This window comes from Eulemur rufifrons, chromosome 24 (assembly GCF_041146395.1).
Source record: "Eulemur rufifrons isolate Redbay chromosome 24, OSU_ERuf_1, whole genome shotgun sequence".
Lineage (NCBI taxonomy): Eukaryota > Metazoa > Chordata > Mammalia > Primates > Lemuridae > Eulemur > Eulemur rufifrons.
This window is the reverse complement of record NC_091006.1, coordinates 13,292,490-13,302,084: the sequence shown is the minus strand read 5'-3', so window position 1 is coordinate 13,302,084 and position 9,595 is coordinate 13,292,490. Positions and strand designations below refer to the sequence as shown.

At 49.9% G+C, this 9,595-nt stretch overlaps 2 protein-coding genes across 5 annotated transcripts in view; one reads left to right on the top strand and one right to left on the bottom strand.

Annotated features, from left to right (window-relative positions):
* Positions 1–4,513: 4,513 nt before the first annotated feature.
* On the top strand, positions 4,514–9,054 carry FUZ (fuzzy planar cell polarity protein). 2 transcript variants are annotated; one of them, XM_069458396.1, is made up of 11 exons: positions 4,514–4,768; positions 5,022–5,143; positions 5,421–5,505; positions 5,753–5,821; positions 6,044–6,148; positions 6,727–6,924; positions 7,051–7,146; positions 7,426–7,532; positions 7,625–7,689; positions 7,769–7,843; positions 8,831–9,054. In XM_069458396.1, exons 1-11 carry the CDS (start codon positions 4,658–4,660, stop codon positions 9,052–9,054), a joined length of 1,257 nt encoding a protein of 418 aa, XP_069314497.1. In that variant the 5' UTR covers positions 4,514–4,657. The 2 variants fall into 2 exon arrangements, with proteins under 2 accessions (XP_069314497.1, XP_069314498.1); XM_069458397.1 differs by lacking the exon at positions 5,421–5,505 and having other exon boundaries at positions 5,022–5,120.
* A 33-nt stretch (positions 9,055–9,087) lies between these two features.
* AP2A1 (adaptor related protein complex 2 subunit alpha 1) overlaps positions 9,088–9,595 on the bottom strand; it is a 32,362-nt gene continuing 31,854 nt past the window's right edge. For 2 of the 3 annotated variants that reach the window (XM_069458393.1, XM_069458394.1), the window contains one exon: positions 9,088–9,533. In XM_069458393.1, the coding sequence (XP_069314494.1) occupies positions 9,456–9,533 (78 nt within the window). In that variant the 3' untranslated portion in view covers positions 9,088–9,455. The remainder of the gene's footprint in view (positions 9,534–9,595) is intronic. The other variant, XM_069458395.1, reaches the window with a different exon arrangement.

Genomic DNA, 9,595 nt, shown 5'->3' with positions numbered 1-9,595 from the left:
CTGATTTTTAACCATTTCCATTAATGTATTACAAATGGTAACATAAACAATTAGATATTTTAGACTGGACTTCAGCTTCTGCCATTAGGATGGACTACATGTCCCAATGCTGTTTCTATTACATTGGTGGTTTCATAAGAGGTAGGCATAGTCTTTAAGAATCCTCTCTCACTGGGAGTGGTGGCTCAGACCTATGATCCTATAAGCACTATAAGCACTTTGGGAGGCCAAGTCAGGAGGATCACTTGAGGCCAGGAGTTTGAGATCGGTTCAGGCAAAATAACGGGACCCCATCTCTACGAAAAGTAAGAAAAATTAGCCAAGCTTGTTGGCTCGTGCCTGTAGTCCTGGCTACTCAGGAGGCTGAGGCAACAAGATCACTTGAGCCCATGAGGTCGATGCTGCAATGAGCTATGATCATACCACTGCACTCCAGCCTGGGTGACAGGGTAAGACCTTATTCCTAAAAAAGAAAATTAAAATAAAAAGAGATTCTTTAAAATAAATTTTTAGAATTCCCCTCTCTCCCCCCAAAAGATGGAGAATCAGAAATTAACTAAAAAGAGGGGCGGTTGGGACAGAACTACCTGCACAGGGAAGCGGCTACATTGGCATTGCCTGGAGGCTGAGGGCAGCTGTGATAACTAAATGTGGTTCTCTGGTTGGTTCTCTGGCTCGGCCACCATCTACCAGGACAGCTGAACTAGTTCCAGGTCAGTAGCACCCCTGGCAACTTGCAGCAGCAGAAGTAAATCTTCCCTACAGAACTCAGATCAATATCAGGTAATGAGTTCACAGTCAAAGACCAGCACAGAAAGCACTATAAGTGAGAGTTCACAAAAACAATACTCAATTGATGTAGATCCCTGAAGGACTCCAGGTACTATCATTGTCAGGTTTATAATATGCCGTGAAGTGCACAATGGTAGGAGAAATAAAGGACATGGTCTAAGTTATCTTGGGCTGTGTAACAAACTTGGTCCTTAAAACAATGACATTGATTGTTTCACAATTTCTGTAGGCCAGGAATCCAGCCATGGACTTAGCTAGGTCCTGTGCGTCAGGGGCCCTCACAGGCTGTAATCGAAGTGTTCACCCGGGATTGTAATCATCTCAAGGCTCAATTAGAGAAAGATCTGCTTCCATGTTCACACACATAGTGGTTAGGACTCAGTTCACAGGCTGTTGACCAGAGGCCACCCTCAGTTCCATGGACCTCTCCTTTGGCAGGTCACAACATGGCAGTTGTGGCATTAGAGCAGCGAGAGAGAGCACCAGTAAGGGAGCAAATACAAGCCAGATGGAAGTCACACTCTTCATAACCTAGTATGTCAGAAGTGACCGCATATCACTTTTACCAAATTTCAAGTGTTAAAAGTAAGTCACAGGTCCCATTCATTACAAAAGAAAAGAGGAAAAGGGAGTGAATACCAGGAGGTGGAGGTCAGTGGGAGGCATTTTAGAACCAGCCTACTACAGACACAGAGATCATCCAGCAGCAAGAAGATATCAAAAAAGAACAGGTGGGGTTTGGGGGAGGACCACAATGCAATTTTTAAAATTGTTGAAACAAAAAAACTCAAAGGGTGACTTATACAGAAGATTAAGACAGCTGAAGAGAGAATTAGTGAACTGGAAGATATATAAGAAATTACTAAGAATGCAATATTAGGAAATGAAAAAAAATTTTTTTTTTAAGACAGAGTTGCACTCTGTCACCCCCAGGTAGAGTGTGGTGGCATCATCATAGCTCACTGCAATGTCAAACTCCTGGGCTCAAATGATCCTCCTGCCTCGGCCTCCCGAGTAGCTGGGACTACAGGTGTGAGCCACTGTGCCTGGCTGAAAAACATTTTTTTTTTAATTTAAAAAGGGATATGGGGACTTAAAGAAGAAGGTCTAACATCTTCCTAGTTGGAGTCCGAAAAGGAAAAAAGAGAATAAAATAGAGGCAATATTTTAATAGTTTATGGGTACATGTTTTCTAGAATTGATGAAAAACATGAATCCTGAGAGTACAAAGTATAAAATCAGGATAAATAAAAAGAATTGCTCAACTTGACTCATCATTATGAAAGACTGAAAATACCCAGAAAGAAAGAACAGATCTCTGCAAAGAAATTATATGTAGAATGACACCAGCTTCTTAACAGTAAAAATGGAAAGTAGGAGATAATGGAATAATATATTCAAAGTTTTGAGAAAAATTAACAATCATTCCAGACTTGTACAATAGTGAAAGTGAGGGAAAGTCACTCCAGGTAATAAAAATAGAATGTAACTCCAAAAGACTTGCACTAAAGGAACTTCTAAAAGGATGTACTTTAGGAAGTAGAAATATTAAAAATTATGCTGGGAAGATGGGCTGATTTGTAAGAAAGAAGGAGGAGGGCAAAATGAATCATAAACACATATATAATTACAAATAAACATTGCTTACATAAATTATAAAAGTATTCAGTAGGGCATTTTAAAAAGTCAGAAAAAATACTGGGTAACACTGGTTGGTTAGTCTGGAGAGCATTCAACAGAGTTAAGCTGTTCTATGCTCTTTGTTTTATTTGAGAGAGGATTTAAGATCTTGTTTAATGTTAGGCTTTGCTAAGTTAAATGTAAGTAAAATTTCAATAATAACTTCTAAAAATAAAAGAGCCATAGACTGCATAAATTCAAAATCAAGAAAGAGAGAAAGAATGGGCCAGGTGCGGTGGCTCACGCCTGTAATCCTAGCACTATGGGAGGCCGAGGAGGGAGGATTGCTGGAGGTCAGGAGTTAGAGACCAGCCTGAGCAAGAGGGAGACCCCCATCTCTACTAAAAATAGAAAAAAAATTAGCAGTCAACTAAAACTAGAAACAAAAAATTAGGCGGGCGTGGTGGCTCACACCTGTAGTCTCAGCTACCCAGGAGGCTGAGACAGGAGGATCACTTAAGCCCAGGAGTTTGAGGTTGCTGTGAGCTAGGCTGACGCCTCGGCACTCACTGTAGCCCAGGCAACAAAACGAGACTCTGTCTCAAAAAAAAAAAATTAAAAAATTAAAATAAAAATAAAGAGAGAGAGAGAGAAAGAATAGATTGAGAAAAACTATTCAATCCAAGTGGGGTGTGGTGGCGCAGGCATGTAGTCCCAGCTACTCAGGAAGTTGTGGTGGGAAGATCACTTGAGCCAGGAATTTGAGGTTGCAGTGAGCTATAATCGTACCACTGCACTTGAACTTAGGCAACAGACTGAGACCCCATCTTTAAAAAAATAAAAAATAAAATAAAATTCCATTCAGAAAAGAGCAAGAAAGAAAAACATTTACAAGGCAGGACAAGAAATATAAAAGATGATAGAAATATATCGTGGTCATAATCAATATAAATGAACTAAAGAAAAAATTCATGGAACTACAGGGAGGAATTGAGAATTATTTTATGTATCTTTTAATGCCTCTAGAAATTTGATTAATGTAATATGTAAGGTAGACATCTTAATTTTCTTTGTATCAACTATTGGAAATCAAATCCAGAATGCAAGCAAAGCATATATTAAGGGAAATAAATGTTTTTTTAAATTACTGTATATTTTGTAAATATGCTTGGATAAATGAAGGGAACTGTTTTCACAACAAAAGAAAATATCTAGCTGATTAAATTGCTAACTCAACTTTAAACACACACAGGAAAAAAACCTAACATATGTCAGTCAATATAGGATTGGTCAAATCAATTTGTTACATCCATAAAATAGACTATAAAAATATATTGAAAAGACGAAGTGGATTTATACTTTTTTACAAAAGAAAAAGAAAGTATGAAAACCTTAGTACGATGATCACATTTGTAAAAAAGTGTGAATAGTCTGTGTTGAACTGTCTTTATTTTAAGGAAAGAATCTGAGAAGGAGTATTTTCACTTTATCCGTGATACACTGTCATGTATAAATTCATTTGAAAAATGTTATTTCTAAGATTCTGGAAAATAGAGCATTTCCTCTTTTCCTTTTTCTAATAACAAAAACAATCATCTCTTTTGGTGGTTACTAGGCAACGCTCGCTGGACCAAACCACCCTCGAAGGTGACGGGGGAGATGGTGTTTTTCTCGATTTCGCCCGAAGGTGGGTGCTCGGACTTCGACGTGGAGCCATCTTTGAGCGGGGCATAGCTGTTTACTGCCTTAAAATGGGAATGAGACTGACTGCGGTTGCTAGGCAACGCTTGGCACCGCCGCCATCTTTGCTCAAAACAGCTGGGTTTTTTCCATTTACAATGTAAAACCCCATTATATCCTACCGGATGGTTTCTAGACAATGCTTTGGCACCGTCAGTGTCTTCAAGCTGGTCTCTTCGTTCTTTTTAAATAAATGAAGTCAAACTACTTCAGGGAGAAACTACAAAGCTTTGCAAGTATAATTAGCCTCCATGTTTGTTAGGGGTATAGTGACTTCCGGCTGGAGCGGAAGAAAACTTAACTGGATTTGGGGGAGGTGCCTAAATAGGGATCGAGGGTCTGTTTGAGTTGGAGGAAGAAGGCGGGAATTTAGTTGCCTTCCAATCAGCTCCCCATCTCGCCCTCTGGCGGCTCCGGACAGCAGGCCGATCTACCGTGATTACTGGCATGCTCCAAGACCGGCACTGACTGTCCCCACGTGGAGGGCTGCAGGAGGGGGTTCCAAATGGGGGAGGAGGGGACGGGGGGCACTGTGCATCTGCTGTGCCTGGCGTCCTCCAGCGGGGTCCCCCTGTTCTGCAGGAGCAGCCGTGGCGGCGCCCCCACCCGTCAGCAGGTGGGGCCTTGGACGCCTGGATCTAATATAAGGGGGTTAGGCGTTTTGACTCCGGATCCTCGAGGGAGCAGGGGCTGTGGAGGTTTCAGTGTTGAGTTTATAGGACCGAGGGGGCAACGGACAGTAAGCCTGGTTCCTGGAAGGAGGAACTTCCAAGGCATATGAAAAGAGGAGGGGGCTGGGATCTTGGACAGTTGTGTCCCAAGGAGAAGGGTATTGGGGGCTCCTGTCTAATGCCCCAACCCCTCCCCAGCTTCCATTCTCTGTCATCGGCTCCCTCAATGGAGTCCACATGTTCGGGCAGAATCTGGAGGTGCAGCTGAGCTCTGCGAGGACGGAGGACACGACCGTGGTGTGGAAAAGCTTCCATGACAGGTTACTAGGCGGGAGCTTGGGATACGGGGACAGGGCCTGGATGAGAGCCCCTGTTGAAGATGACCCTGGAGGCTTTCCAGCTTTCCAAGGCCAGCTGTTTATTTGGCTGTGGGATCTTTGGCAAGTTAGTTACGCTCTCAGATCCCTGAGATCTTCTCTGTAAGAGAGACAGGGAGGATGTATCTGGCATTCTAGGATCAATGGGCAGAACCTACTACCCCCTGCCCAGTTTCAAAGGCCTAGACTCATTCTTCCTTCTCACATTCCATTCCCACAGTATCACCCTCATTGTTCTGTCATCTGAGGAGGGCGTCTCTGAGCTGAGGCTGGAGAGGCTACTCCAGATGGTGTTTGGGGCCATGGTGAGACTCCCCAGCCCTCTTTTCTCCCAAACCCAGGAATCTGAGCTCTCAGCATCCTTCTCCCTCAGACCTAGGAGTCCAGGCCCCCAACATCCTCCTCCCTCAGAACCCAGGAATCCTGGCCCTCAGTCCCAGCTGCCAAGGCCCCAAGCCTCCTCTTCCCTCAGACCCAGCAGTTCAGGTTCCAGCCCTTTCTTTCTTAGAACCAGTTGTCCAGGGCCCCTACTCTTCTATGTGGTTCTTCTAGGTTCTTCTTGTGGGACTTGAAGAACTGACCAATATCCGCAACGTAGAGAGACTGAAGAAGGAGTTGAGGGTGAGGCTGCAGGACATGAGGATGGAAAGCTGGGATACCTGAGCACTGCTACTCAGGAACTACAGTTCCCAGAAGTCCCTGGGGCAGCCTGACCCCATTGGGTTCTTGGGGTAACTTGTTTGTCTGACCCTGGAGCTAGGCCAGGCATTGCCAGTTTTCTGAGGGGAGGCAGGAGGTCTGTGGCTACCTGGGTCCTAGGCTCCTCCCTTCTCCCTCTGCTAGGCCAGCTACCGCCTTATTGACAGCTTCCTAGGGGACTCAGAGCTCATCGGGGACCTGACCCAGTGTGTGGACTGCGTGATTCCTCCAGATGGGTCCCTCCTGCAGGTATTGGGGACACTGTGGAAACTCTTACATCTGTTCCTCTGGCTCAGTCCTCATCCTCATCCTTGTTCCCCTGGACCATTGTCCCCACCCCTTCCTATCCTCTCTGCTTCCAGTCTGACCACCACTTGGCCCTAAAAGAATCTTTCTACACCCAGAGCTGGCCCTGTCCCACCTCTGCTCTGCTCACAGCCCTCCTGGGGCCTCCATCTCCCTGAGGAAGGTCCCAGGCCCTCAGCCTGGTGGCACCCACCACAATCTCCCTTCACCCAGCTGCCACAGGGGCCCCGCAGATCTTAACAACTTCCCAGCTTCCCAACCTTGGTACACGCTCTCCCTTCCACCTGGCGAATCTCTATGTACCCTTCCTTAAATACTGTGCTTGTTGATTTGCCTGGTGTGGCTACCTGCCAGCAGGGTGGCTCTCAGCAGGTGACTTGACTTTTCTGAGCTTCAGTAGAATGTTGCTTGTGCCTACTTGGCACATGCCTGTCTCTTCCCATTCCTTGCCCACCTGGGAAGTCACTGCGCCCCCTGCTCACCTCTCCTGACTTCCAGTCTGCCTGCCTCTCCTTACCCAGGAAGCCCTCTCCGGGTTTGCTGAGGCTGCCGGCACGGCCTTCGTCAGTCTGGTGGTGTCAGGCCGGGTGGTGGCAGCAACAGAGGGCTGGTGGCGGCTGGGGACACCTGAGGCCGTGCTGCTCCCCTGGTTGGTGGGGTCCCTGCCGCCGCAGGCCGCTCGCGACTACCCGGTGTACTTGCCGCATGGGAGTCCCACGGTGAGTAGGTGGGGCCGGCGGGGGGCGGGGCAAGGGGAAGCGAGGAGTGGGACAAGTGCGTGAAGAGGCGGGATTTGTGATGGAAAGGGGAGAACTGCGGTCGGCCCCACCTGTGTCCTGCTTCAGGTCCCTCACAGGCTCCTGACCCTGACGCTGCTGCCGGGCCTGGAGCTGTGTCTGCTCTGCGGGCCGCGCCCACCCCTCAGCCAGCTGTATCCACAGGTGAATCCGCGTGTTGTCCCGCTTAAGCTCCCTCCCTCACCACCCGGCCCTGAGAGCCAGCGGCTTCTTTCCTCCAGCACCCTCTCCCCTTCACCCCAACTTAGCCACTCTTTCTCTCGTCTTCTGTCCTTCAAGGTCGCACCCCTTCCATGGTCCCTTCCCCTCCTCTCCTACGCCCTGCCCCCACTTGGCCACGCCTCCTCCCTTTGGTGACTCCCAGACCTCACCCACGAGCCCTGTCTCTTTATGACCACACCCCCCTGACAATGCCCCCTGCAGCTTCTGGAGCGCTGGTGGCAGCCACTGCTGGACCCTCTGCGCGCCTGCCTACCTCTGGGACCCCGAGCACTGCCAGATGGCTTCCCCCTGCACACAGACATCCTTGGGTAGGGCTTGGACGGTGGGGGGGGGGGGGCGGGGTGAGTGAGTTGGGGTCCTCATCCCCTCTTCCCTGGCCGTGACACCCCCTTTCCCACAGGCTGCTGCTCCTCCACCTTGAACTGAAACGTTGCCTCTTTACTGTGGAGCCCCTGAGGGATAAAGGTGACCAAGGACAAGGGCGGGCCCAGGAGGAGTGTGGGCCGGAGAGGGGCTCGCCATCACCCTGTGTCTTCTCTGCCAGGGCCTTCCCCTGAAAAGCGCCGGCGCCTCCTCCGCAACTTCTACACCCTGGTCACCTCCACACACTTCCCACCAGGTCAGTGGCAGGCAGGGGCACTGAGACCTAGGTGTCACAAGGTGGGAGTGAGACGTAGGGTTGGAGAAACTGGCAGAACCCAGCATGCACCGGGCAGTGGTTTTCCTGGAGAACAGAGCACTGACAGACAGGGAGGGAGGGGAAGGAGGTCCCTGGCTGGTTTCTGAACTTCCTGGGTAATCCTAGTATTTAGTAATAACTAACACGGAGACCTCTTCTCTTGCCAGTGCTTTTACATGTAATGACTCACTTTATCCTCGCTGATGAGGATTATCCTGTTATATCATCATGCCCGTGTTACAGAGGAGGAAACTGAGGCCCAGCTAATAAGTGGCAGAGCCATGGTTCAAACACAGGCAGTCTGCTCCATATCCAGCAGGCCACCACTCCGCAGTGCTGCTGACAGCCCAGGCTGTGCTGACAGCCTGGGGTTAACCAGGGGTGGCGGTGGCGGTGGGGGGAGGATTGCACAGATTCCAGCTTAGGAAGGAAAAACTGTTGTAGAACCCATAAGGCCCCAGAAAGAAAAAGGAAGGGACCTGGGGTGGCGCTACAACCCCAGTGAAGCACCCGAACGCCACCTCAAGGGCCTTAGCCCTTGCTAGCTGTGCTATTCCACCTCTCTCTGCCTGCTTTCCCCTTGTGAAAATCAGGGTGGGGTCCTGGGGGGGCCCCCAAGCTCATGTGTTGCAGCCTGGTGTCTGGTAAGTGTCAGCTGCATGTTTGTGACTTGTATTGCTAAGAGGATTGCCTGGGGCTACACAGAGCATCCCCAGGAAAACAGCCGTGGCTGGGTGGGAAGAGGGTGGCCTTGTCCAGGTTGCTGAAAGCTGGCTAGAGCCCGAGGCCCTCCCCTGGCAGGAGGCTCCCCAAGCTTGTGCGAAGAGACTCCACAGATTCAGAACTTGGGCCCAGGCTGGAGAGGGGCTTCCGAAGGTTAGCATCCTATCCTACTTGTCACCTCAGTGCTCCATGTCCTCTCCCCAGAGCCAGGGCCACTGGAGAAGACGGAAGATGCGGTCCACAGGGCCCCACTGCCCAGAGCCTGCTACCTTGTGTTGGGGTCCGAGGAACCAGACACAGGATTGCGTCTGGTGGGCCTGCAGTTGGGGCATAGGCGGCTGCTGCTTCTGCTGTATCCTCAGAGTCCCACCCACGGGCTTCGAAACCTGGCCACCCACACGCTGCACGCCCTCACCCCACTTCTTTGACCACCAGGGAGTGGGTGATGGACACACATGGGGCTGTTAGCGTCTCTCTGTTTATTCGCTCACAATAATACACAGCCCCTGGACAGGGAGAGGGTGGGAGGGGCTACGACAGGGTGGGGGAGGAGGGGAGGAGGCACCCACTTCCCTGGCCCCTCTCCCCTCTGTGCTTGGAGGGGAAAGGGAGGGAGGGGGCTCCCCCTTACCCCCCACAATGTAAACAGCAGCAGATGAACAAAAATAAAAATACAAAAGGCCGGAGGAAGGTCCCAGGCATCTCCCCCAACCCCTAGGGTCTTTTCCTGTCACGAGTGGAGGTCCCCCATCCACCCCATCCACCAAAGCTGCCTCAGTTCTAGGAGCTGCCCAGTGCCGGCCACATCCCCGGGGGCAGAGTCCAGGGCTCAGAACTGCTGGGCCAGTAGCTCACACAGGTGACGGGAGACAGGCTCCTTGCTGGTGCGCAGGGTCAGCCGGTACATCTGGGTGGGGGGAAATGGGGGGAGGACTCAGAGGGGATGGGGGAGGCCACATGGGAGGGGAC

Coding starts and splice junctions, on each gene's coding strand:
- FUZ (XM_069458396.1), top strand. CDS start 4,658: ATGGGGGAGGAGGGGACGGGGGGCACTGTGCATCTGCTGTGCCTGGCG. Junction 6,925..7,050: donor TGCCGCATGGGAGTCCCACG/GTGAGTAGGTGG, acceptor GTCCTGCTTCAG/GTCCCTCACAGGCTCCTGAC. Junction 7,690..7,768: donor GGAGCCCCTGAGGGATAAAG/GTGACCAAGGAC, acceptor CTTCTCTGCCAG/GGCCTTCCCCTGAAAAGCGC.